Source organism: Anomaloglossus baeobatrachus, chromosome 8, assembly GCF_048569485.1.
Source record: "Anomaloglossus baeobatrachus isolate aAnoBae1 chromosome 8, aAnoBae1.hap1, whole genome shotgun sequence".
Taxonomy (NCBI): domain Eukaryota; kingdom Metazoa; phylum Chordata; class Amphibia; order Anura; family Aromobatidae; genus Anomaloglossus; species Anomaloglossus baeobatrachus.
Genome location: NC_134360.1, coordinates 16,109,494 through 16,136,683, shown reverse-complemented (window position 1 = coordinate 16,136,683; position 27,190 = coordinate 16,109,494). Strand labels below are relative to the sequence as shown.

Below are 27,190 nucleotides of genomic sequence, written 5' to 3'. Positions count from 1 at the left end.
ACCACCGGCTACATCAGTAACATATGTCCTCACTTTTATGAATCGGGATAATTACTACATTGGGAATGACCCTAGCACCCGGAGCAGGTAGACGATCACGGACCATCACTATTGAATGGGGCGGCTCCATGCACATTTGGAAGCAGAATCTTGAAGCTCGGCCTTGGATTTCTGGTGCAAATACCTGTCAAATGTTTCCAAAATAAAAGAAAAAGCTCAATGTAAACAGGCCCCTAAACTGACAGTGGCGTCCTGTGTAGCGTCTGTTAATAATGCAGTGATATATGGGATGATCGAGGCCTTTGCTGCGTCATAACCTGGAGCTGACGGGGCTGGAAATCTTTGTACTTTACTTTTTATATTCGTCTGTTTTTTTATCTTTTGGATTTTGTGACTGATGATTTTCTTATGACTCTGATTTACTTCTCAGACTGCGATGCCAAGAACTAACTGTTCTCCATTACGACATGTTTGTGGTTTCTTGTCCCTGGCATCAGATGAATAGTCACCAGTCACAATACCGGCACTTCCGCATGGAGACTGAATGAGGAGCCAGTGTCAACGGTGCCACTTACCGAATAGGTGCCTGACCTGACTGATGGGCGCTGACTAGTGATGAGTGGGCACTACCATGCTCGGGTGCTCTGTACTGGTAACTAGTGATGAGCGGGCACTACCATGCTCGGGTGCTCAGTACTGGTAACTAGTGATGAGCGGGCACTACCATGCTCGGGTGCTCTGTACTGGTAACTAGTGATGAGCGAGCACTACCATGCTCGGGTGCTTAGTACTGGTAACTAGTGATGAGCGGGCACTACCATGCTCAGGTGCTCAGTACTGGTAACTAGTGATGAGCGGGCACTACCATGCTCAGGTGCTCAGTACTGGTGACTAGTGATGAGCGGGCACTACCATGCTCGGGTGCTCAGTACTGGTAACTAGTGATGAGCAGGCTCTACCATGCTCAGGTGTTCAGGACTGGTAACTAGTGATGAGCGGGCACTACCATGCTCAGTTGCTCAGTACTGGTAACTAGTGATGAGCGGACACTACCATGCTCGGGTGCTCAGTACTGGTAACTAGTGATGAGCGGGCACTACCATGCTCGGGTGCTCAGTACTGGTAACTGGTGATGAGCGGGCACTACCATGCTCGGGTGCTCAGTACTGGTAACTGGTGATGAGCGGGCACTACCATGCTCGGGTGCTCAGTACTGGTAACTAGTGATTAGCGGGCACTACCATGCTCGGGTGCTCAGTACTGGTAACTGGTGATGAGCGGGCACTACCATGCTCGGGTGCTCACTACTGGTAACTGGTGATGAGCGGGCACTACCATGCTCGGGTGCTCAGTACTGGTAACTAGTGATGAGCGGGCACTACCATGCTCGGGTGCTCAGTACTTGTAACTAGTGATGAGCGGGCACTACCATGCTCGGGTGCTCAGTACCGGTAACTAGTGATGAGCGGGCACTACCATGCTCGGGTGCTCAGTACTGGTAACTAGTGATGAGCGGGCACTACCATGCTCAGGTGCTCAGTACTGGTAACTAGTGATGAGCGGGCACTACAATGCTCGGGTGCTCTGTACTGGTAACTAGTGATGAGCGGGCACTACCATGCTCGGGTGCTCAGTACTGGTAACTAGTGATGAGCGGGCACTACCATGCTCGGGTGCTCAGTACTGGTAACTAGTGATGAGTGGGCACTACCATGCTCGGGTGCTCAGTACTGGTAACTAGTGATGAGCGGGCACTACCATGCTCAGGTGCTCTGTACTGGTATCTAGTGATGAGCGGGCACTACCATGCTCGGGTGCTCAGTACTGGTAACTAGTGATGAGTGGGCACTACCATGCTCAGGTGCTCAGTACTGGTAACTAGTGATGAGCGGGCATTACCATGCTCGGGTGCTCAGTACTGGTAACTAGTGATGAGCGGGCACTACCATGCTCGGGTGCTCAGTACTGGTAACTAGTGATGAGTGGTCACTACCATGCTCGGGTGCTCAGTACTGGTAACTAGTGATGAGCGGGCACTACCATGCTCGGGTGCTCAGTACTGGTAACTAGTGATGAGCGGGCACTACCATGCTCGGGTGCTCAGTACTGGTAACTAGTGATGAGTGGGCACTACCATGCTCGGGTGCTCAGTACTGGTAACTAGTGATGAGCGGGCACTACCATGCTCGGGTGCTCAGTACTGGTAACTAGTGATGAGCGGGCACTACCATGCTCGGGTGCTCTGTACTGGTATCTAGTGATGAGCGGGCACTACCATGCTCGGGTGCTCAGTACTGGTAACTAGTGATGAGTGGGCACTACCATGCTCAGGTGCTCAGTACTGGTAACTAGTGATGAGCGGGCACTACCATGCTCGGGTGCTCAGTACTGGTAACTAGAGATGAGTGGGCACTACCATGCTCGGGTGCTCAGTACTGGTAACTAGAGATGAGTGGGCACTACCATGCTCGGGTGCTCAGTACTGGTAACTAGAGATGAGTGGGCACTACCATGCTCGGGTGCTCAGTACTGGTGATGAGCGGGCACTACCATGTATTATATTTTTAGTCCTCTTTTTGGGTTCAGTTCTGGTTCCGGTGCGTTGCACTCTGCGTTGTTTGCGTCTTTTCCCACTTTCCGGTAATATTACAGAACTCCTCTTTTTCTCTCTTGACTGTTTGATAAACACGTAGCAGAGAGGCCTCTGGACAAATATTGTCGTTCCCTCCGCACGCAGCCGACGTGGCTCGCTGTGCCTGTATCGAGCGTGCGGAGTGATAATATTTTGGGCCATGACTCTCAGCTGTAGGATGGGTGCAGAAATGTGCCAGTCGTGCACTTATGTGAAACGGGCCTTAAAGGGGTTGTCGGATATTTTAAAAAGTCTGTGAAGTTCTTGAATAAGGATAATAAATAAAGCCCCACCTTTCGGACCCCTGAAGATACTGCTGGCCTCTGTTGGTTTCCCTGCTTTCTCTTACAAGGGGGGCTAGCGAGGGAGAAGAGACCTCCTTTACTGCTAGAGGACCATAGGCCATCACTGACCTCCAAATTACCCTGATGGTGGAGAGACCGGAATCTTGTGCCTTACTGCGCTCCTGGCTGGAGCTAATATGTTACTCTTCAGGGAAGGAAGGGGCAGAAGTGTGATGGAAAAACAGATTAAGATAGACGGGAAAACCAAAACTCAGACACACTGCAAACTCACAAAAGCAAACAGTAAGAGACTAAGGAGAAAAGCAAGAGCAGGAAGGCAGCAACAAGGGTCAACAGCACAACCACTCACATTAACAAAGAACTACAACCACCAGTAAGTCGGTATCACAACACCTCACCAGACGCTATAGCTGGCATTAAAGGAAGAGTCCGGCTAGCATATGTAGGAGGGGAGTGAATGTAACTGGGCCCCCACAGCATGAGACTAACAAGCAGCACAGCAGAGATTACCTCTTGCTAGCCTGCCAATGTCTGTGGGTTGACACCTGAGTCTCTGTGTTGATCACAGATATCAGAGAAGTTAACAGGCGGAGTGTCAGAGTCTCGAGTCTCCACAGATCCTGACGCCGCCATGACAGTTAGTGATGCCTGCAAAAATGTCCTTGTGCCAGGCGGCCTCGCAACTCTTCCATCTGGGGGGAAAAAAAGGATCGCAGCTTAACTTCCAGGGGCGATCACCTGTTATCAGTATATTCTGAGCAGCCCTCCCTTTGCTTTAGCTGTTGGTCGTATTCTCTTCTGGGCATAGGCAGGGGACGGATCTCGGGTTTTGCTGACATTTGCAAAAAATAATTTATCTCTCCCTTTAATTGTTCATGGAAATTCTTCAGGAAAAAGAGAATGCAAAGTCCATGATGACCTCTCGGAGGAGTGCGGACGTCTCACCTGGAGTTTATTATGTAACTGTGCCGAGGGTTTATTTTTTCCTTTGAGTTTATAGCTGGGAAAATTGTGCACATTTCTCCGCAGACCTTTGATCGGGAGTTTGCTGAGCCGGCAGATCGACTATTGTACCGGCCACGTGTGCGGAGAAATTTGCAGATGGGGCGTCGGGAGGCCTGCGGATGGGGGGGGTCCGGGGAGGCCTGCGGATGGGGGGGTCCGGGAGGCCTGCGGATGGGGGGGTCCGGGAGGCCTGCGGATGGGGGGGTCCGGGAGGCCTGCGGATGGGGGGGTCCGGGAGGCCTGCGGATGGGGGGGGTCCGGGAGGCCTGCGGATGGGGGGGGTCCGGGAGGCCTGCGGATGGGGGGGTCCGGGAGGCCTGCGCATCCAGGGGGCTGGGAAGGGTGCGTAGCTGGGGGTTGCGGGGAGGCCTGCGGATGGGGGGGTTGCGGGGAGGCCTGCGGATGAGGGGGGGGGGGTTGCGGGGAGGCCTGCGGATGAGGGGGGGGGGGTTGCGGGGGAGGCCTGCGGATGAGGGGGGGTTGCGGGGAGGCCTGCGGATGAGGGGGGGTTGCGGGGAGGCCTGCGGATGGGGGGGGGGTGCGGGGAGGCCTGCGGAGCGGGGGGCCAGGGAAACCTGCGGATGGGGGCGCCGGGAGCCTGCGGATCAGGCTTCACAAGTCTTATTTTCTTCTTTGTTTAAAAAGTAAAAATAAAATACAAACTGTTTGAGATCAGGAGTTTCGGTTCTGAAAGGGGATTTCTCAAACTCATAGGTGTATGGGATAGGGGATAACGTGCCTCACACTGCGGGGTCTGTTCACTGGGACCTCCACCGATCCTGAGAATAGGACCCTCTATCTAAATAGAGCAGGAGCTAGAGACGCTCGGCCTCCCTCCGATCCATTCAAAGTCTATAGGACTGCCCGAAATAAGAGTGCAGCTCAGTCGTCTCTCGCAGGCCCATAGACGATGAGTGGAGCTGAAGCGGCTTCTGCCATGTGGGTGATAATCGGGATTGGTGGGGGTCCCAGCGGATGGACCCCCAGTGCTAAGCAAATTACCCTATATTCTGTCTCAATTAGAAACTATCACCAATAGACTATAGTGATATGCATATGGCTGACAATGGCGCCCATAAGAGTCTATAGGGGTGAATGCTATTAACAGTCGTTCATCTCTACCTCCATTTAATGTATTTATTGCAAATGATTCCTGGTTTTTGCATAAAACAAAACCCAAAGTGAATGGTCTTGTTGTGGGTCATGGTATTTGTGCCGTTACTTTGTCTTATTTGTTATGGTTGTGGTGAACGCTCAGTTTTATGCACCAAATACACTAAATACTTTATTAACATTCTCGTATATGTTTTGCAGGCCTTGTATCCTCCCCATGCCAAATTAACCGACAAGGAGGTAAGTGTGCCAAACCTGTTCTCCCATCAATACCATCCCCTTCTCTGCATCTGTGCGCTGGGACGAGGCTGCACTCTACTTAAAGGGACCTGTCCGCTTCATGCCGCCCGATACATGGGGGCCGAGCCGCGTAGGATACTAGTCAGACAGGCGGGTCACTGGCAGCTTCTTCCCGCGTCTTGGCCCCGCTCCCTTGCGCGTCTTGGCCTTGCGCGTCTTGGCCCCCCGCTCCCTTGCGCGTCTTGGCCCCCCGCTCCCTTGCGCGTCTTGGCCCCCCGCTCCCTTGCGCGTCTTGGCCCCCCGCTCCCTTGCGCGTCTTGGCCCCCCGCTCCCTTGCGCGTCTTGGCCCCCCGCTCCCTTGCGCGTCTTGGCCCCCCGCTCCCTTGCGCGTCTTGGCCCCCCGCTCCCTTGCGCGTCTTGGCCCCCCGCTCCCTTGCGCGTCTTGGCCCCCCGCTCCCTTGCGCGTCTTGGCCCCCCGCTCCCTTGCGCGTCTTGGCCCCCCGCTCCCTTGCGCGTCTTGGCCCCCCGCTCCCTTGCGCGTCTTGGCCCCCCGCTCCCTTGCGCGTCTTGGCCCCCCGCTCCCTTGCGCGTCTTGGCCCCCCGCTCCCTTGCGCGTCTTGGCCCCCCGCTCCCTTGCGCGTCTTGGCCCCCCGCTCCCTTGCGCGTCTTGGCCCCCCGCTCCCTTGCGCGTCTTGGCCCCCCGCTCCCTTGCGCGTCTTGGCCCCCCGCTCCCTTGCGCGTCTTGGCCCCCCGCTCCCTTGCGCGTCTTGGCCCCCCGCTCCCTTGCGCGTCTTGGCCCCCCGCTCCCTTGCGCGTCTTGGCCCCCCGCTCCCTTGCGCGTCTTGGCGCCCTCTTTTCCATTGATAAATTATATGGTATGTGAAGATCTTATCGGCTTCTCTTTTTCCAGAAAACCAGCATTTGTTACCTGTCATTCCCCGATTCCAATTCTGGTAAGTACGAACATCTTGTACTGAAAAAAAAACAACAAAAAAACAAAAAAAAAAAAACAAAAACCCAGCAGCCAGAAATGAATAAAATCTTTTGGTCACTGCACTTCTATACCCCCCCCCCCCTCCCCTAAGGAAAAAATGGTAAAAAAAGCGAACAAAACAACACCATGTATAGTGATAACTATAAAAACTACAGCTATCCAAAAAGATTTAATGTCAATCATAAAAGCAAGCCTCGCACGGTTATGTCAATGGCGTAAGAAACAATTATGACTCGTGGAACAAAAGCTTAAAAAACAAAAATATGCCCGGCTGGTAAGGAAATAAAGGATCGTCCTGCTTTAATACCATGTGGACCAAGTGCTTAGGTTTTATGAAAATAACTATCAATTCTTCCATCCCCACCTGCCGGTGCTCTGTGCTCAGTAACGACACCGGGAATGATAACATCACTCTTGTGCCATTGACCGCTGCAGCCTGTGATTGGCTGCAGCAACCTGGATACTTAAAGGGAACCTGTCAGGTGCAATATGCACTCAGCACCACAAGCAGTTGTGGGTATATATTGCTAATCCCTGCCTAACCATCCCTGTATACACTAGCATAGATAAAGGGATCTATAGAAAAAGTATTCCTAAAGATCTTTTATCATATGCTAATGAGCACAGGGACTAGTCCCAATTTTGTTATATCCCCGGACTAGTCCACCCTCTTAGCATGTTAGCACGCTAGTCAGGGGAATATAACGCCCTTGGGACTAGTCCCCTCGCTCATTAGCATAAGACAAAAGATCTTTAGAAACACTTTCACTATAGATCTCTTTATCTATGCTAGTGTATACAGGGACGGTTGGGCAGAGATCAGCAATATACCCCCAGAACTGCCCGTGGTCCTGGGGGCACTTTGCACCTGACAGGTTCCCTTTAAACAGTGCGTCAATGTTACTCTATTTACGACCACCTTAATAATAAAAAGTAGTGCGTCAGATTGCCTATGTAGACAGGACTGCTTACAATGCGCAGAGAGCAATCAGCCATTGATCCTTCAGTGCATATAGGCAGCCATTGTTCTCGGCAGCACTTACTTGTTACACTGGACAATGTGCTGCCGAGAACAAGACTGCACAATTACCAACAATCGAGCGATCCTAGCGGTGCTCCATAACCTGACAGTGTACACCGCCTTCAGTCACTCGGATTGCTCCCTCGGGTATAATCCAGCACTGTTGCAGGGTCATCTGATGCCGGACGGCGCGGGGACATTTCTGCAGCTTTACAGTGACAGCACTTTTAGAATCTAAGATTGATTTTTGCCTTCTTGGCGTCTTCCAGTGTTTTATCTCCTGTAATGAGAACAGATCCCACACTGACCGGGTAAAAGACTAATGTCCTCCGCCTTCTGCTCACCTTCTCAGGCTGCCTGGGGGACACGCAGTTCTGCTTCAGATTCCGGCAGTCGGCCGGCAGGAAATCCTCGCTGCACTGCCTCCTGGATCAGATGGACCGAGACTCCCCCGGTTTATTTAAAGGTTTGGGCACTTGTGTTTATTAATGATCAAAAAGTCAGAAGTCCATTCCCAGCCCCAATATGTGCATGCGTGAAGGAGCGGCCGCAACGTAGCAAGTGCTCCCCAGACATAGAAGGTGTGCGAGCTGCAGACAAGCGGATCTTCTCTAAATAAAGCCCCACCACCAAAAAAATTAGATCTGATTTTTTTGGGATGTAATCTGCGCCAATTCAGAGGGTTAGAAAGGGGGTAAATGTTAGGATACAATCCCAAGATGAGCTGTTGATGTTGCGGTGTTTCTGCATCTAAGATTTAAAGGGAGTGTCCGGTTTAGAATGACAAGTCTGTGGCCTGTCTGTCTGTGGCCTGTCTGTCTGTGGCCTGTCTGTCTGTGGCCTGTCTGTCTGTGGCCTGTCTGTCTGTGGCCTGTCTGTCTGTGGCCTGTCTGTCTGTGGCCTGTCTGTCTGTGGCCTGTCTGTCTGTGGCCTGTCTGTGGCCTCTATCATATTATGTGATACAGACTTGTGAATCTTCCTAGCGTGCACACTGTACATTGTGAGGATTCATTGACGTCAGCCCCAGGATTGGTGGTCAAGTATGTGATATGCATGCTCCTGGCCAGAACCTGACAAGTGGGCGTGGCGTTAGTCTGCGGGCACTAGATTTTGCACAACCTCACCCAGTACATTTGTAGTGACTGAGGCTGCGGCCACTAATCTGTCCGGGAACATGCAGATCGCCATTCCTGGCGCTGACACTGGTGAATCCTCACAGTGCACAGTGTGCACGCTGGGTGGATTCACAAGTCTGCATCCCACAGATTGACTGACTGCAAACCTGTCATTCTAGACTGGATAGCCCTTCAAATGAGGTTACTTGGATTTTTTTTTTTTTACACTTGCAGTTTTTTCAAATTGTTTTATTTGCATTTTTGACACTACAAGTTTTCTTTTGTTTTTGTAAAGCTTTGATCTACTTATGTGCATACTACATGTGGTTTTTGATGTGTTTCCACCATGGAAAACCATTAAAAACGCACATTTTGTGGTTTTGTTGGTTTTGGTTTTTTTTTTTACCTGTTGATTTTCTGCATCTACTGTAATAAATACAAGTCAATGGGAAAGATCTGCACAGAAAACTCAGTGTACCGCAAGCGAAATTGACATGTTGCGGATATGTAATGTGCACCGCAGGGAAGTTTACACGGAGTAAATAAAGAACCGCAGAGGGGCGGAGATATTTTTAAATAGTTATATTGGCTCATCTATTTCCAGTGATAACTTGCTTGCAGAGAATGGGTACTCCGGAGAGGTGGGAATCCCCAGCTGCCAGCAAGTTATCACTTATGTGACGAGGTGATAACTTGGGTCATTCCCCTTTTTAATAAATCCAATAAGCCGGACAAATTTGCTCTTGGTGAGGTCCAACGGGCTCAATACAGTTTTGTCCATTCTTTGCCTTAAAGAAATCCCACCTCTAACCCCCAAAATTGCATCAAGGCCGTCTCATTCAGTGATGGATGGGGTCTCGGCAGCTGGAAACTGTTCGGCCGTCCCTACATTTTCCATTCGAAGCCTTTTTTGTAAAAAAAAAAAAAATTGTTAAATAAGGTTTCGGTAAGCAGAAATGGTCCAATTATCTCCAATTGTCGGTGTAAGATGAAAGTCCGGATGATTTTTTTACTATTCTTGTGTTTTTACTTTTTGCAGAAAGATCCGTCTTGTTTCTATGGTTACGTCTATTTCCGACAAGTCCGAGACAAGACATTGAAGAGAGGATACTTTCAGAAGGTGATTATTTGCACCGCAGCTTCGCCGAGGAGGCGCCGGTCCGTTCCTTCTCGAGCTGTCGGTGACTGCTGTTTCCAGGCGTATATAGGAATAATTGCGCGGTGATCTTGCATTTACCGGTTCTCCACTTTATGTCTGTTGTAAAAGTTCTTGGTAAAGTTGCATCTTTTTTTTTTAATTGCGTATGTTTTGGGCTAAAGATCATTTTTTTTTTTGCTTTTGGGCTTCATGAAAAATTTTGCACAGTTTTTGGCTTTTCCAGCTTTGTTTTCCTGCAGATTCTGCTTTGATGTGGTCTGTGGTCATAAATCAGCCGAGGAGCTGAAAAACCAAAGGTCATAGTTATAAACTGCCTATTAGACGTTCATTGCGAGCTCACTGACAGATTCTCAGTTACCTCATTCTGAAATCTGCAATAGACAGTTATACACAGAAGCTGCAGAAGACAAATGGTGCAAAATGTTTAGAAATCCACTAGCAAAAAAAAAAATTATATATAATATATATGACAGGGAGCTTAGATTTAAAGATCTACTCCAGCACTGAAATAAATGCAAAACAAACAAAAACCCGCTTGAGCGACGTTTTCAATACATCTAACAAGGGCTAAAAAAACCCAAAATATATATAGATAGATAGATAGATAGATAATTAATATATATATATATAATCTTGTGACATTTCACTTCCGACCAGGAAGAAGTAAAGTTACGTCACAAGAGCTTAGTGCAAGCCTATGAGAGCCAGGACGAGGCTCTCATAGACTTCTAATGAGTTATGATCTCCGGCGCCTTCATTAAACACTGGAGCGTGCTGGCAGGTGAAAAAATCGCCAGAGATCGGCCGGAGTGGCAGCAATAGAAGGTGAAGCTGCCGGAGGGTGAGTATCGGACCGGGATCAGGAGACTTGCATTTAAAGGGCCACATGTTTTTATTTATAATCCAAAATTATAGATGTTTCTGTCAAAATGTAGACCTTTATCAGTACGGATTGCCAGGAGATATCTGAGGAGCGCTGGAGTGCTGCATCCACCACTTACTAAGGATTACACCTCCAACAGATGTCCCCTGGAAATCCATACTGATGAAGGTCTAAATGTTGACCAAAACGTCTATAATCTTGTATTGCAATAATAAAAAATGTTGCATTTCTCTTCACACCATTTGAGTCACAAGTTACAGTCAGAAGATGGCGCTGGAGTGGTGCTATAATGACTTAGCTTTATTGATATTGATCATGACTGGGTTGTTCTCGCTGGTGATCTTGTGGAGTGCGCTGCTCTCCTTCTCCTACCTCTTGGCTGCTGCGACGCCCTTCTTCTGCTGCCTCTTGGCTGCGGCGACACCCTTCTTCTGCTGCCTCTTGGCTGCGGCGACACCCTTCTTCTGCTGCCTCTTGGCTGCGGCGACACCCTTCTTCTGCTGCCTCTTGGCTGCGGCGACGCCCTTCTTCTGCTGCCTCTTGGCTGCGGCGACGCCCTTCTTCTGCTGCCTCTTGGCTGCGGCGACGCCCTTCTTCTGCTGCCTCTTGGCTGCGGCGACGCCCTTCTTCTGCTGCCTCTTGGCTGCGGCGACGCCCTTCTTCTGCTGCCTCTTGGCTGCGGCGACGCCCTTCTTCTGCTGCCTCTTGGCTGCGGCGACGCCCTTCTGCTGCCTCTTGGCTGCGGCGACGCCCTTCTGCTGCCTCTTGGCTGCGGCGACGCCCTTCTGCTGCCTCTTGGCTGCAGCGACGCCCTTCTGCTGCCACTTGGCTGCTGCGACGCCCTTCTTCTGCTGCCACTTGGCTGCTGCGACGCCCTTCTTCTGCTGCCTCTTGGCTGCGGCGACACCCTTCTTCTGCTGCCTCTTGGCTGCGGCGACGCCCTTCTTCTGCTGCCTCTTGGCTGCGGCGACGCCCTTCTTCTGCTGCCTCTTGGCTGCGGCGACGCCCTTCTTCTGCTGCCTCTTGGCTGCGGCGACGCCCTTCTTCTGCTGCCTCTTGGCTGCGGCGACGCCCTTCTGCTGCCTCTTGGCTGCGGCGACGCCCTTCTGCTGCCTCTTGGCTGCGGCGACGCCCTTCTGCTGCCTCTTGGCTGCAGCGACGCCCTTCTGCTGCCACTTGGCTGCTGCGACGCCCTTCTTCTGCTGCCACTTGGCTGCTGCGACGCCCTTCTTCTGCTGCCACTTGGCTGCTGCGACGCCCTTCTTCTGCTGCCACTTGGCTGCTGCGACGCCCTTCTTCTGCTGCCTCTTGGCTGCTGCGACGCCCTTCTGCTGCTGCCTCTTGGCTGCTGCGACGCCCTTCTGCTGCTGCCTCTTGGCTGCGGCGACGCCCTTCTGCTGCTGCCTCTTGGCTGCGGCGACGCCCTTCTGCTGCTGCCTCTTGGCTGCGGCGACGCCCTTCTGCTGCTGCCTCTTGGCTGCGGCGACGCCCTTCTGCTGCTGCCTCTTGGCTGCGGCGACGCCCTTCTGCTGCTGCCTCTTGGCTGCGGCGACGCCCTTCTGCTGCTGCTTCTTGGCTGCGGCGACGCCCTTCTGCTGCTGCCTCTTGGCTGCGGCGACGCCCTTCTGCTGCTGCCTCTTGGCTGCGGCGACGCCCTTCTGCTGCTGCCTCTTGGCTGCGGCGACGCCCTTCTGCTGCTGCCTCTTGGCTGCGGCGACGCCCTTCTTCTGCTGCCTCTTGGCTGCTGCGACGCCCTTCTTCTGCTGCCTCTTGGCTGCTGCGACGCCCTTCTGCTGCTGCCTCTTGGCTGCGGCGATGCCGCGCTTCTTCTGCCATTCTTGATGTGAAGGTTGTAATTTTATAGTTAGTTTTTTTTTTTTGTTTTTTTTTTTTTTTTTTGGGGGGGGATTTGTATGCACTCATGAAATCAAGACATCCTTGGAGCTTTCGGTGGCTTTCTATTGGTGGCTATCATGATGCTCCACCTTCTCCTTAGAGGGTGGGGCTGAGCGATCTTGCCCTGCTGGAGTTGGGGGGAGGCTCCTGCTGCAGATAACTTCTTACATTCACACGGTGAGGAGGAGGCACAGTGCTGACCTCTTGAGACACCAATTTCTTTATATATTTGTTCGGTTTGTTTGTAATATTAGACTAAATGAGATCAGAGAAGTATAAGATTTGGGGAGAAATTGCTGATTTCTTTGTCGCTCCATTGGGAGACCCAGACAATTGGGTGTATAGCTTCTGCCTCCGGAGGCCACACAAAGTATTACACTTTAAAAAGTGTAACCCCTCCCCTCTGCTATACACCCTCCCGTGCATCACGGGCTCCTCAGTTTTATGCTTTGTGTGGAAGGAGGCACACATGCACGCATAGCTCCACAATTTAGTCAGCAGCAGCTGCTGACTATATTGGATGGAAGAAAAGTGGGCCCATATAGGGCCCCCGGCATGCTCCCTTCTCACCCCACTCAGGTCGGCGGTGTTGTTAAGGTTGAGGTACCCATTGCTGGTACACAGGCTGGAGCCACATGCCGCTTTCCTTCCCCATCCCTTAGGGGCTCTGGGGAAGTGGGATCCTATCCGGTCATCCAGACACTGGGACCGGGCTCCCTCCGCAGCCCCTGGGGGAATCTGCCGGACAGGAGACGGAGTATCGTCAGGGACATGGCCCTGCATCCACAGGTACTCTGTGTCCCCGTTGGGACGGCGCATAAAGCACCTTGGGCCCAGACGCTGCAGCGACTGCGGCGTAGGTATGGGTCCGGGACTACCCGCGCCGACCGTGCACTGCCGGCCGGCCGCGGTTTTAACTTTAGTCTCCGGCTTTTGCGGCCTAGTATAGGATTCTCCCGCCCCCCAGGCCTGCCAGTCAGGGAAAAGGGCGGGACGGTCGGTATGACGCCGACAGTGAGAGCTGGAGTACACTGAGCTGTCCTCCGCCCCCCTCACTACTCACGCTGGGGCACCAGATTCCCGCACTTTTTGTGACTACGCCCACGCCTCCCTCCTCCTCAGAGAACGCCGTCAGCCATGTTTTCAGCAACTTCTGGCTGCAGCTGAGGGAGACCTGGGGCAGAGAATCTGGTGGCCACAAGCCACATCCGCAGCCCCTGGGGGAATCTGCCGGACAGGAGACGGAGTATCGTCAGGGACATGGCCCTGCATCTACAGGTACTCTGTGTCCCCGTTGGGACGGTGCATGAAGCACCTTGGCCTCAGACGCAGCTGCGACTGCGGTGTGGATTTTTTGTCTGGGACTACCGCGCCGACCGTGCCTGTTTGCCGGCCGCGGTTTTTACTTTAGTCCCCGGCTTTTGCGGCCTAGTGTGGTTAAACTCCCGCCCCTGAGCCTGCCAGTCAGGGAGAAGGGCGGGACGGTCGGTATGATGCCGACAGTGAGGGCTGGAGCACACCTCGCTGTCCTCCGCCCCCCCTCACTGATCACTATAGGCCACCAGATTCCTGCACTTTTGTGACTACAGGGACAGAGCCCTGCATCATAAGGTACTCTGTGTCCCCTGAGGGACGGTGCATGCAGCATCTGTGTTACAAACGCTGCAGCGGTTGCTGACTGGTTTGTGAGACTGGGACTACCGCGCCGACCGCGCCATGTTTGCCGGCCGCGTTTTTAAATTTAGTCCCCCGGCTCTTACGGCCTAGTGCCATATACTCCCGTTCTCGGGCCTGCCAGTCAGGGGTAACGACGGGACGGCCGACTGGACGTCGGCAGGGAGGGCTGGAGCATACGTTGGTATCCTCCTTCCCACTCACTGAGCACTGGGGGGCACCAGTTTTTCAGGTGCTGTCCCCCCCTTGGTGCCGCAGTGTATATATATATATATATATATATATATATATATATATATATATATATATATATATATATATATATATATATATATATATATATATATATATTATATATATATGTTTATTTATATGGTATATGATCTCACTGTTCGGCAGCATTATTTGCTTTTGGCTGTATACCCTCACTGTTTACTCTGCGGACGACATGCTGTTGTCTGCTCTTAAAGAGTAAGGGTGCCAAGGCACTGGCTTATTTTACAACCGGTACCTCTTGTGCGGCTATATTACGGGCACTGCACAGATGACAGGGACAGAGTTTGCATGTTGGAATCAGCAAATCTCTGAATAGCTTTCACATCACAGGACTCAGTCTATGGACAGAGGGTCTGCTAAGATACTGGAAGCCTTGCAGTCCAGACCGATACCACAGGGCCAGGGAGCTGTGAGTTCACCGCTCCCGGGTCCCTCTGAGTCGGTACAACATCCTGGGGTAACACCCAGATCCCACGGTGAGAACTCCGTCACGGACCGCGGCCTATGATAGGCTAAGCGGGCCCGCTGGGAACCTTCCCCGACTTCATCAGGAGTGCGTGTTTCGATCACTCTAACTCCAGAGGGGCCGTCCAGTAGCACAGAACTTGACGGACAAGCGCTTACTAAGCGCCTTATTGACACGCGTTGCCCTTTTCCCCCCTGACGTGCTTAAGAGTTGGGCTCAGTGTCACAGGGTGGATCCTCCAGTCTCTAGGCTGGCGGCTAGATCCGTAGTATTAGTGGCAGATGTCCATCTCTCACGAATGTCACTGACAGGCAAATAACGCTTATGATGAAATCCATCTATGAAGCCATAGTCGCATCTTTTGCTCCAGCCTTCGCAGCCGTGAGGGCACTCCAAGCTATCTCAGCTTCTCTGGCTGAGATTATTGCGGTTGCACATACATCTGCCACGCAGGTTGTGTCCTTCACTTCTCAGGCGTAGGTTTTTTCGTTCTACGCCATGAACGCCGTTCCTGGACTCTGCGAGCCGTACAGCGGTAGCATCCACCAATTCAGTGGCAGTCTGCAGGGCCATGTGGCTACGTGAATGGAAGGCAGGCTCTGCTTCCAAGAAGTTCTTAACCGGTTTGCCATTTTCTGGCGACCGTTTGTTTGGCGAGCAATTGGATGAAGTTACTAGACAGTCTCGTCCTTGCCCCAGTCCAAGACCGATGGGTGAGAGACATTCTGTCTCACGGTTACAGGATACAGCTCTGCTCTCGTCCTCAGACTCGTTTCTTCAGAACATCTCCGCCCACCGAGTGAGCCGATGCACTTTTTCAGGCGGTGAACACTCTGAAGCCTCGATGTCACAAGGAGACTTCCTAGCATCAATTGACATCAAGGATGCTTATCTCCATGTGCCGATCGCACCCGAGCTTCAACGCTTTCTGCGTTTCGCCATCAGGGACGAACACTTTCAGTTCGTGGCACTGCCATTCGGCCTGGCGACAGCCCCACGGGTCTTCACCAAGGTCATGGCAGCAGTGGTGGCGGTCCTACAGGGCCACTCGGTGATCACTTACCTAGACGATCCTCTAGTCAAGACACCCTCCTGGGTGGCATGTCAACACAACCTGACCATTGCTCTGGAGACTCTCCAGGGGTTCGGGTGGATCATCAAAATTCCAAGGTCAAAACTGACACCGACCCAATCACTGACTTATCTCGGGATGGCGTTTTTATACTCTCTCAGCGATAGTGAAGCTTCCGCTGCATAGTCAGCGTTCACTACAGACAGGGGTGCAATCTCTCCTTAGGGCCCAGTCACCCCTTGAGGCACCTCATGCACTGTCTCAAGAAGATGGTGGCAGCAAGGGAGGCAGTTCCCTTGCGCAGTTTCGTCTGCGTCCGATTCTATCGGACACCGCAAATGGGACAGGAGGTCGACGTCCTTAGACAAGAACGTCTCTTTCCCTTGCAGCAAAACCTCTCTTCAGGGTGTCTTCTTTCCACTTCCTGGGCGAAGGAAAAATCCCTCCGGCCCCCAGCGGGGCTGTGGTCACGACGGACGCGAGTCTGTCAGGGTGGGGAGCGGTCTTCCTCCACCACTCGGCTCAGGGAACCTGGACTCCGACAGAGTCCTCCCCTCGGTTCAATGTTCTGGAGATAAGGGCAGTGGATCTAGCCCTAAAGGTGTTCCAGAGGTAGCTGGACGGCAGGCAGATCCGAATTCAGTCGGACAACGCCAAGGCGGTTGCGTACATCAACCACCAGGGCGGCACACGCAGTCGTCAAGCCTTCCGAGCAGTTCGGTGGATTCGGCTGTGGGTGGAAGCCACAGCCTCCAACATCTCCGCAGTTCACATCCCGGGCGTAGAAAACTGGGGAAGCAGATTTTTCTCAGTCGCCAGGGCATGGACGCAGGGGAATGGTCTTCACCCGCACGTGTTTTCTAGAGATCTGTTGCCGTTGGGGAACGCCGGACGTCGATCTAATGGCGTCTCAGCACTACAACAAAGTCCCGGCATTCATGGCTCGGTCCAAGGATCACAGAACTCTGGCGGCAGACGCGCTAGTTCACGACTGGTCGCAGTTTCGACTGCCTTATGTATTTCCTCCTCTGGCACTACTGCCCAGAGTGTTACGCAAGATCAGGTCAGACTGTCGCCGCGCCATCCTCGTTGCTCCAGACTGGCCGAGGTGATCGTGGTACCCCGGATCTGTGGCACCTCACGGTGGGTCAACCGTGGACTCTCCCAGACCGACCAGACTTGCTGCCTTAAGGGCCATATTTCCTTCTGAATTCTACGGCTCTAATCCTCACTGTGTGGTGGCTCCTAGCGTCATCAGGGATATCTCCAGATTTTCATTGCCACCATGAGACAGGCCAGGAAACCAACGTCCCGCCAAGATCTCTCACAGGACTTGGAGGATCTTCTTATCCTGGTGCTCTGATCAGGGTTTTACTCCCTGGCCGTTTGCCTTGCCCACTTTCTTTCGCAAAGGGTGGCCTTCCTAGTGGCAGTCACATCACTCAGAAGAGTATCTCAGCTGGCAGCGCTGTCATGCAAAGCCCCCTTCCTAGTGTTTCACCAGGATAGGGTGGTTCTACGTCCGGTCCCGGCCTTTCTCCCTAAGATATCCCCGTTTCGTCTTACCCTCTTTGAGTCCGCATCCAGTTCACCAATGTGAAAAGGATTTGCATTTATTAGATCTGGTGAGAGCACTCCGGCTCTACATTTCTCGCACGGCGCCCCTGCGCCGGTCTGATGCGCTCTTGTCCTTATCGCGGACCGGAGTAAGGGATTTCAGGTTTTCAAGTCAACTTTGGCTCGGTGAATCAAGGAACCGATTCTTGAAGCCTACCGTTCTTTTGGGCTTCCGATTCCTGCAGGGCTGAAGGCCCATTCTACCAAAAGCCGTCAGTGTCCTGGGCATTGCGACACCAGGCTACGGCTCGGCAGGTGTGTCAGGCGTCTACCTGGTCGAGTCTGCACACTTTCACAAAACACTATCAGGTGCATGCCGATGATTCGGCAGATGCCAGCCTAGGTAGGCGACTCCTTCAGGCGGCGGTTGCCCACCTGTAAGAGGGGGCCGTTTTCGGCTCTTTTTATCGAGGTATTCTTTTACCCACCCAGGATTGCTTTTGGACATCCCAATTGTCTGGGTCTCCCAATGGAGCGACAAAGAAGAAGGGAATTTTGTTTACTTACCGTAAATTCCTTTTCTTCTAGCTCCTATTGGGAGACCCAGCACCCGCCCCTGTTCCCTTCGGGCTGTTGTTCTTTTGTGTACACATGTTGTTCATGTTGAATGGTTTTCAGTTCTCCGAACATCCTTCGGATTGAATTTACCTTAGACCAATTTATAAGTTTCCTCCTTCCTGCTTTTGCACCAAAAACTGAGGAGCCCGTGATGCACGGGGGGGTGCACGGTCGGCGCGGTAGTCCCGGACCCATACCTACGCCGCAGTCGCTGCAGCGTCTGGGCCCAAGGTGCTTTATGCGCCGTCCCAACGGGGACACAGAGTACCTGTGGATGCAGGGCCATGTCCCTGGACGATACTCCGTCTCCTGTCCGGCAGATTCCCCCAGGGGCTGCGGAGGGAGCCCGGTCCCCAGTGTCTGGATGACCGGATAGGATCCCACTTCCCCAGAGCCCCTAAGGGATGGGGAAGGAAAGCGGCATGTGGCTCCAGCCTGTGTACCAGCAATGGGTACCTCCAACCTTAACAACACCGCCGACCTGAGTGGGTGAGAAGGGAGCATGCCGGGGGCCCCTATATGGGCCCACTTTTCTTCCATCCAATATAGTCAGCAGCTGCTGCTGACTAAATTGTGGAGCTATGCGTGCATGTGTGCCTCCTTCCACACAAAGCATAAAACTGAGGAGCCCGTGATGCACGGGAGGGTGTATAGCAGAGGGGAGGGGTTACACTTTTTAAAGTGTAATACTTTGTGTGGCCTCCGGAGGCAGTAGCTATACACCCCAATTGTCTGGGTCTCCCAATAGGAGCTAGAAGAAAAGGAATTTACGGTAAGTAAACAAAATTCCCTTCTTTTGTACCTTATTGCCTCGCTTGTTCTCTTTACTGCTCTGACCGCTGTTTGTTTCTTCAGTCCTTAGTTTTGATAAGTAAGCTGCCGTATATCAACTTCTTTCACACGGTGGTGAAGCAGATCGCCCCCGAGTACTTTGAGAGGAGCGATCCGTGCTTGGAAGCAGGTAAGTCGCGCTCCTTAATCCATTTCTGGGCATCTTAATAATGGTGCATTTTACCTGCGGCAGCAGCCGGTAATTGCATGACTATCGGCGGTCATATAGTGTCCTGTTTAGAGAGGCCGGCCTCGATTCTATACATAGAGGCTGGAGTTGTGTTGGATTTATGGGACTGCGGTCCATTGTCTCGGTCAGCGCTCTGTAAATGCGAGACGGGAGCGCTGCGAATCTTTTTCCTTTCTGGATCCGCGGTGCAGCGATTGATTAGCCGGATTGTCGCTGCACCTTCTGCAGTGATGATATTGTGCCAGAGAGAAGGTAAAGGATTCACCACCCTCCCATCCAGTGGCTAAAGATTCGTGATCTGGTCGATGGACCGGAGTCCTGCAAATTGACCCGCCCAAGTCCGGTACAGCTCAACTGTGCAGAATAAATGTCCGCCGTTCCCCCGTCTTTTGCATGCGCATATAGAGCTAATTAATGAATGTCCTCTTCGGCATTAGACCCCCGGGGACGTAATCTGCAGTTATCCCTGTACTTTCTCTGTCCTCCCTGTAGCTTGCAGTGAAGTTGACCGATGGCCGCCGCCTGTGCCAGGGAAGACGCTGCATCTGCCGATTATGGGGCTTGTGATAAAGGTACGATTCCCGTTTTGCCGCCTCTTATGTCTGTGCGAGATTTAAAGCCGGAAGATTCAGACAATTAAAGAAGAGATTTTCCAGGTTCTCGCATTTCTGTAGACGCTGCTCATTTGCTCCCGACTCTCAGCAGTTAGCTGTTCATGCACATTATGGATTTGCCAGGACACGTGCATGCTCGATCAATGTGTTACTCCCGAGCCCTCCAGACACGTGCATGCTCGATCACTGTGTTACTCCTGAGCCCTCCAGACACGTGCATGCTCGATCACTGTGTTACTCCCGACCCCTCCAGACACGTGCATGCTCCATCAATGTGTTACTCCTGAGCCCTCCAGACACGTGCATGCTCGATCACTGTGTTTACTCCCGAGCCCCTCCAGACACGTGCATGCTCGATCAATGTGTTACTCCCGACCCCTCCAGACACGTGCATGCTCGATCACTGTGTTACTCCTGACCCCTCCAGACACGTGCCATGCTCCATCAATGTGTTACTCCTGAGCCCTCCAGACACGTGCATGCTCCATCAATGTGTTACTCCTGAGCCCTCCAGACACGTGCATGCTCCATCAATGTGTTACTCCCGAGCCCTCCAGACACGTGCATGCTCGATCACTGTGTTACTCCCGACCCCTCCAGACACGTGCATGCTCCATCAATGTGTTACTCCTGAGCCCTCCAGACACGTGCATGCTCCATCAATGTGTTACTCCTGACTCCTCCAGGACACGTGCATGCTCCATCAATGTGTTACTCCCGACCCCTCCAGACACGTGCATGCTCCATCAATGTGTTACTCCCGACCCCTCCAGACACGTGCATGCTCCATCAATGTGTTACTCCCGACCCCTCCAGACACGTGCATGCTCGATCACTGTGTTACTCCCGACCCCTCCAGACACGTGCATGCTCCATCAATGTGTTACTCCTGAGCCCTCCAGACACGTGCATGCTCGATCACTGTGTTACTCCTGAGCCCTCCAGACACGTGCATGCTCCATCAATGTGTTACTCCCGACCCCTCCAGACACGTGCATGCTCCATCAATGTGTTACTCCCGACCCCTCCAGACACGTGCATGCTCGATCACTGTGTTACTCCTGAGCCCTCCAGACACGTGCATGCTCGATCACTGTGTTACTCCCGACCCCTCCAGACACGTGCATGCTCAATCACTGTGTTACTCCTGAGCCCTCCAGACATGTGCATGCTCCATCAATGTGTTACTCCCGACCCCTCCAGACACGTGCATGCTCCATCAATGTGTTACTCCTGACTCCTCCAGACACGTGCATGCTCGATCACTGTGTTACTCCTGAGCCCTCCAGACACGTGCATGCTCCATCAATGTGTTACTCCCGACCCCTCCAGACACGTGCATGCTCGATCACTGTGTTACTCCTGACTCCTCCAGACACGTGCATGCTCGATCACTGTGTTACTCCTGACTCCTCCAGACACGTGCATGCTCGATCACTGTGTTACTCCCGACCCCTCCAGACACGTGCATGCTCGATCACTGTGTTACTCCTGAGCCCTCCAGACACGTGCATGCTCCATCAATGTGTTACTCCCGACCCCTCCAGACACGTGCTTGCTCGATCACTGTGTTACTCCTGAGCCCTCCATACACGTGCATGCTCCATCAATGTGTTACTCCCGACCCCTCCAGACACGTGCATGCTCGATCACTGTGTTACTCCTGACCCCTCCAGACACGTGCATGCTCCATCAATGTGTTACTCCTGAGCCCTCCAGACACGTGCATGCTCCATCAATGTGTTACTCCTGAGCCCTCCACACACGTGCATGCTCCATCAATGTGTTACTCCCGAGCCCTCCAGACACGTGCATGCTCGATCACTGTGTTACTCCCGACCCCTCCAGACACGTGCATGCTCCATCAATGTGTTACTCCCGACCCCTCCAGACACGTGCATGCTCGATCACTGTGTTACTCCCGACCCCTCCAGACACGTGCATGCTCGATCACTGTGTTACTCCCGAGCCCTCCAAACACGTGCATGCTCCATCAATGTGTTACTCCTGAGCCCTCCAGACACGTGCATGCTCCATCACTGTGTTACTCCTGAGCCCTCCAGACACGTGCACGCTCGATCACTGTGTTAATCCCGACCCCTCCAGACACGTGCATGCTCGATCACTGTGTTACTCCCGAGCCCTCCAGACACGTGCATGCTCCATCAATGTGTTACTCCCGACCCCTCCAGACACGTGCATGCTCCATCAATGTGTTACTCCCGACCCCTCCAGACACGTGCATGCTCGATCACTGTGTTACTCCCGACCCCTCCAGACACGTGCATGCTCCATCAATGTGTTACTCCCGACCCCTCCAGACACGTGCATGCTCGATCACTGTGTTACTCCTGACTCCTCCAGACACGTTCATGCTCGATCACTGTGTTACTCCCGAGCCCTCCAGACACGTGCATGCTCGATCACTGTGTTACTCCTGAGCCCTCCAGACACGTGCATGCTCGATCACTGTGTTACTCCCGACCCCTCCAGACACGTGCATGCTCGATCACTGTGTTACTCCCGACCCCTCCAGACACGTGCATGCTCCATCAATGTGTTTACTCCCGACCCCTCCAGACACGTGCATGCTCCATCAATGTGTTACTCCTGAGCCCTCCAGACACGTGCATGCTCCATCACTGTGTTACTCCTGAGCCCTCCAGACACGTGCACGCTCGATCACTGTGTTAATCCCGACCCCTCCAGACACGTGCATGCTCGATCACTGTGTTACTCCCGAGCCCTCCAGACACGTGCATGCTCCATCAATGTGTTACTCCCGACCCCTCCAGACACGTGCATGCTCCATCAATGTGTTACTCCCGACCCCTCCAGACACGTGCATGCTCGATCACTGTGTTACTCCCGACCCCTCCAGACACGTGCATGCTCCATCAATGTGTTACTCCCGACCCCTCCAGACACGTGCATGCTCGATCACTGTGTTACTCCTGACTCCTCCAGACACGTGCATGCTCCATCAATGTGTTACTCCCGACCCCTCCAGACACGTGCATGCTCCATCAATGTGTTACTCCCGACCCCTCCAGACACGTGCATGCTCGATCACTGTGTTACTCCTGACTCCTCCAGACACGTGCATGCTCGATCACTGTGTTACTCCTGACTCCTCCAGACACGTGCATGCTCGATCACTGTGTTACTCCCGACCCCTCCAGACACGTGCATGCTCGATCACTGTGTTACTCCTGAGCCCTCCAGACACGTGCATGCTCCATCAATGTGTTACTCCCGACCCCTCCAGACACGTGCTTGCTCGATCACTGTGTTACTCCTGAGCCCTCCATACACGTGCATGCTCCATCAATGTGTTACTCCCGACCCCTCCAGACACGTGCTTGCTCGATCACTGTGTTACTCCTGAGCCCTCCATACACGTGCATGCTCCATCAATGTGTTACTCCCGAGCCCTCCATACACGTGCATGCTCCATCAATGTGTTACTCCCGACCCCTCCAGACACGTGCATGCTCGATCACTGTGTTACTCCTGAGCCCTCCATACACGTGCATGCTCCATCAATGTGTTACTCCCGACCCCTCCAGACACGTGCATGCTCCATCAATGTGTTACTCCTGAGCCCTCCAGACACGTGCATGCTCCATCACTGTGTTACTCCTGAGCCCTCCAGACACGTGCATGCTCGATCACTGTGTTACTCCTGACTCCTCCAGACACGTTCATGCTCGATCACTGTGTTACTCCCGACCCCTCCAGACACGTGCATGCTCCATCAATGTGTTACTCCTGACTCCTCCAGACACGTGCATGCTCGATCACTGTGTTACTCCTGACTCCTCCAGACACGTGCATGCTCGATCACTGTGTTACTCCTGACTCCTCCAGACACGTGCATGCTCGATCACTGTGTTACTCCTGAGCCCTCCAGACACGTTCATGCTCCATCACTGTGTTACTCCTGACCCCTCCAGACACGTGCATGCTCGATCACTGTGTTACTCCTGACTCCTCCAGACACGTTCATGCTCGATCACTGTGTTACTCCCGAGCCCTCCAAACACGTGCATGCTCCATCAATGTGTTACTCCCGACCCCTCCAGACATTTGTTCTAAATGGGTCGAGTGAAGACCGCTGCAGACAGATATATTTGAGGATCACTTCCCTTACTCGGCCAAACCTGTTGAGTTTAGATCTAATGTGAATGGGGGCCTTAAGATTGATTATTGCTTTGTTACTGTCTCTACACGTTTGCAAGAATCAATGCAGGTGACATGAGGTCTCCCCCAAAACAGAAATGGGGAAACTTTTTTTGTTTGTTTATAGAACCCCATCTTCCTCTGTCTAGAAAAAATAAACATGCAAATCCAAAGCCTTACCATAAAGTGTAAATCGCATTGCTCAATGTACCCCCAACGCCAGCCAAAAATGTCTCCTGATCCTTTTCAAGGTGCGGATCCCGACCCGTCATGACAAACCGGGGACGACGCAGATGGTGGAGATGACACAACAGGTGACACTAATCTCATTTTGTAAACTTTTAAACGGGTTTTCCACTTTCATGAGTTCTGGCGTAAAAGTTTTGAAAAGTTGTAAAGTTTTGGTCCAACTTGAAGCTGCATTTAAGGTTTGAGACGTTTTAGGGTCTGTGCACACAGTGCATTTATATTGCGGTTTTTTAGTGCAGTTTTGTCACACGATGTCAGCAATGTCTATGAGAATCCTGAAGTTCTAGCACCTGTTGTTTTTTTTCCTTTGCAGAAATAAATCTGCAGCAGGTCAATTCTTTCAGCGGGTTTCCATCCTAGAATGCATCAAAAACGTGGCAAAATCACAGCAAAAATGCCCGTTTTTTTTTTTCTTTCTTTCAGCCTGGAGATGCAGATTTGGTGCAGAAATATCTGCAACCGAATACTCAGTGTGTGCACATAGCCTTAGCGTTCTCACGCCATTTGGTCCCAGCTTTGAGAAAGTGGGTTTTGCATGGGGATTGTCATCCGCCACAAATTCAGTCCTCAGATTAATGGCGTCGTTCGTGCCACCTCTGACGCGCCTCTTGATGAATCGGGAGTGTCTGACTCCATCACACCCCCTCACCAAGACCACCATAAATTATGGCGGTCATGATGAATTGGGGCCTAATAATACTCACCCTTCTCTCCTCTCTACCGGTCTGTGTATTATCTGCAATGGCAAAGTCTTGACTTAGAGCACATCACCGCTGCAGCCAATCACCAAGCTCAGTGCCTCTACTGATGTGGATGTCTTGAGATGCTAGGCTCGGTGATTGTCAGCAGTGGTGATGTACTCTGTAGTCGTGATATTTGTGCAAGGACCACACCGGTGATAGAGAGCCAGGCACGGACCCCGGAGCGGGAGCATTATATTTGGATGCAGTCAATTTGGGCACCACTTTTCCGAAAGTGGAAAATCCCTTTAATATCCTCCATAGCCGAAGTCTCCAGCTGTTACCGTACTACAACTCCCAGCATGCCCCCACAGTTTGCTGTACAGTAGTCGTCCGGACCCCTGCTCTAATGCCGGGGGCTGATTTACACCGGTGATTTTATGTTTTTGGCTTTCCTTTCAGAGTGACGCTCAGATCTCGGTGTCGTTACCGACCATCCATGAAGTGGACTTGTTCAGGTAACGAGGAAACAGTTCGGTATTTACCGTTCACCCAGATTCGCTGTTTTGGGATCTGTCCAAAGTAGATCCCGTATCTTAGTACATGTCTTGTCAGTGATCTAGAACAGCAAAGAGACCGTTTAGTATATGGAAGGAGCCTTGGAGGGCTTGTCAGAAGTTGGCATAAGGGGTCGGAACCCCCCCCCCCCCTTCCGCCCTCCATAAAATGGCGCCATTGTCTTGTCTGAGGCCCGCACCTCATTGTATGATCACATCTTTGAATTGGGCAGATGTAGTGGAAGGTGTAACGTGGGTCTTTGCATTTGGCAGGTGCTTCTCCCCGGTGTTCTTCCATATTCAGCTGCTTTGGGAACTTGTGTTATTGGGGGAACCGCTTGTGGTGATGGCTCCGTCCCCATCGCAGTCTTCGGAGACCGTCCTGGCTCTGGTTGGGTGAGTATCCGCTCCGGTTCCTGTTTATGTGACGGTGTAAATTCTGTCTCAGCGGTTGTGTTGTGCAGATGTATTGGGGGTAGGAGTAAAGCTGGACATACACCGATTAAAGGGTCACTCCGGCCACAGATCCCTTTTTTATTGTTAGTCAAATGCAATGCTTTTTAGCAAGATCAGATGACCCTCTAATGTGTGTTTGTGGGCCCACTGAGCCCCCTCCATTGTCAAATGTTGCAGGATTTCAGCATGCCCCGTCTTTGTGTGCTGGGTGATCATTTACACTGGTAATGGCCGCTCAATCCATACACGTATATGTGGATGGCGGTGTGCTGCACTGTAGGCGTCGCCCGGCCCCCCTCGGTGTGCTGCACTGTAGGCGTCGCCCGGCCCCCCTGGTGTGCTGCACTGTAGGCGTCGCCCCGGCCCTCCCAGTATGCTGCACTGTAGGCGTCGCCCGACTACCTCCCGGTGTGCTGCACTGTAGATGTTGCCCGGCCCCTCCCGGTGTGCTGCACTGTAGGCGTCGCCCGCCCTTGCCGGTGTGCTGCACTGTAGGCGTCGCCCGGTCCCCCTTAGTGTGCTGCACTGTAGGCGTCGCCCGGCCCCCCTCGGTGTGCTGCACTGTAGGCGTCGCCCGCCCTTGCCGGTGTGCTGCACTGTAGGCGTCGCCCGGTCCCCCTTAGTGTGCTGCACTGTAGGCGTCGCCCGGCCCCCCTCGGTGTGCTGCACTGTAGGTGTCGCCCGGCCCCCCTCGGTGTGCTGCACTGTAGGCGTCGCCCGCCCTTGCCGGTGTGCTGCACTGTAGGCGTGGCCCGGTCCCCTCGGTGTGCTGCACTGTAGGCATCGCCCGGCCCCCCTGGTGTGCTGCACTGTAGGCGTCGCCCGGCCCCCCTCGGTGTGCTGCACTGTAGGCGTCGCCCGGCCCCTCCCGTTGTGCTGCACTGTAGGCGTCGGCCGACCCCCTCGGTGTGCTGCACTGTAGGTGTCGCCCCGGACCTCCCAGTGTGCTGGAGCAAATGGTCGTAAAGCCAAAAATAAAACGTAACTTTTTTTTTTTTTTTTTTTTCTTCAATCTCTACAATATCTTTTCATTAGAAAGGTTCTTTGATGGTGAAGCTGATTACCTGACCCCGGCAATTTACTTGCTTCTCTGTTTTTTACCCTCAGGTGCATTTCTCCAATGAAATACTGCAGCGACTTCAGACCGTACTTCACCATTCATGATGCAGAATTCAAGGAGTACACGACCCGCACACAGGCCCCGTATGTACCCGATCAATGCAGGACGGGGGATGAGCAATACATTACCACTGTCATGCACTTACAGGGGGTGCATGGCCTTAAAAACACATTGATGACCTGTATCATCCATATCAGATTGGTGGCGGTCCAACACCCGGCACACCAACTGATCCGTTATTTGATTTGGCGGCGCAAAGATTCAAAATGGGACTGCACATGGCGC

The 27,190-nt window shown here is 52.7% G+C and overlaps 1 protein-coding gene across 1 annotated transcript in view; it reads left to right on the top strand.

The window, feature by feature from the left end:
• Positions 1-27,190, top strand: part of DENND6A (DENN domain containing 6A) — a 55,455-nt gene that overhangs the window by 2,891 nt on the left and 25,374 nt on the right. Inside the window, exons 2-11 of the mRNA XM_075321328.1 lie at positions 5,257-5,295; positions 6,206-6,248; positions 7,663-7,764; positions 9,421-9,545; positions 18,882-18,987; positions 19,540-19,619; positions 24,095-24,157; positions 25,235-25,290; positions 25,603-25,725; positions 26,893-26,988. Coding sequence (XP_075177443.1) covers positions 5,257-5,295; positions 6,206-6,248; positions 7,663-7,764; positions 9,421-9,545; positions 18,882-18,987; positions 19,540-19,619; positions 24,095-24,157; positions 25,235-25,290; positions 25,603-25,725; positions 26,893-26,988 — 833 coding nt within the window. The remainder of the gene's footprint in view (positions 1-5,256; positions 5,296-6,205; positions 6,249-7,662; positions 7,765-9,420; positions 9,546-18,881; positions 18,988-19,539; positions 19,620-24,094; positions 24,158-25,234; positions 25,291-25,602; positions 25,726-26,892; positions 26,989-27,190) is intronic.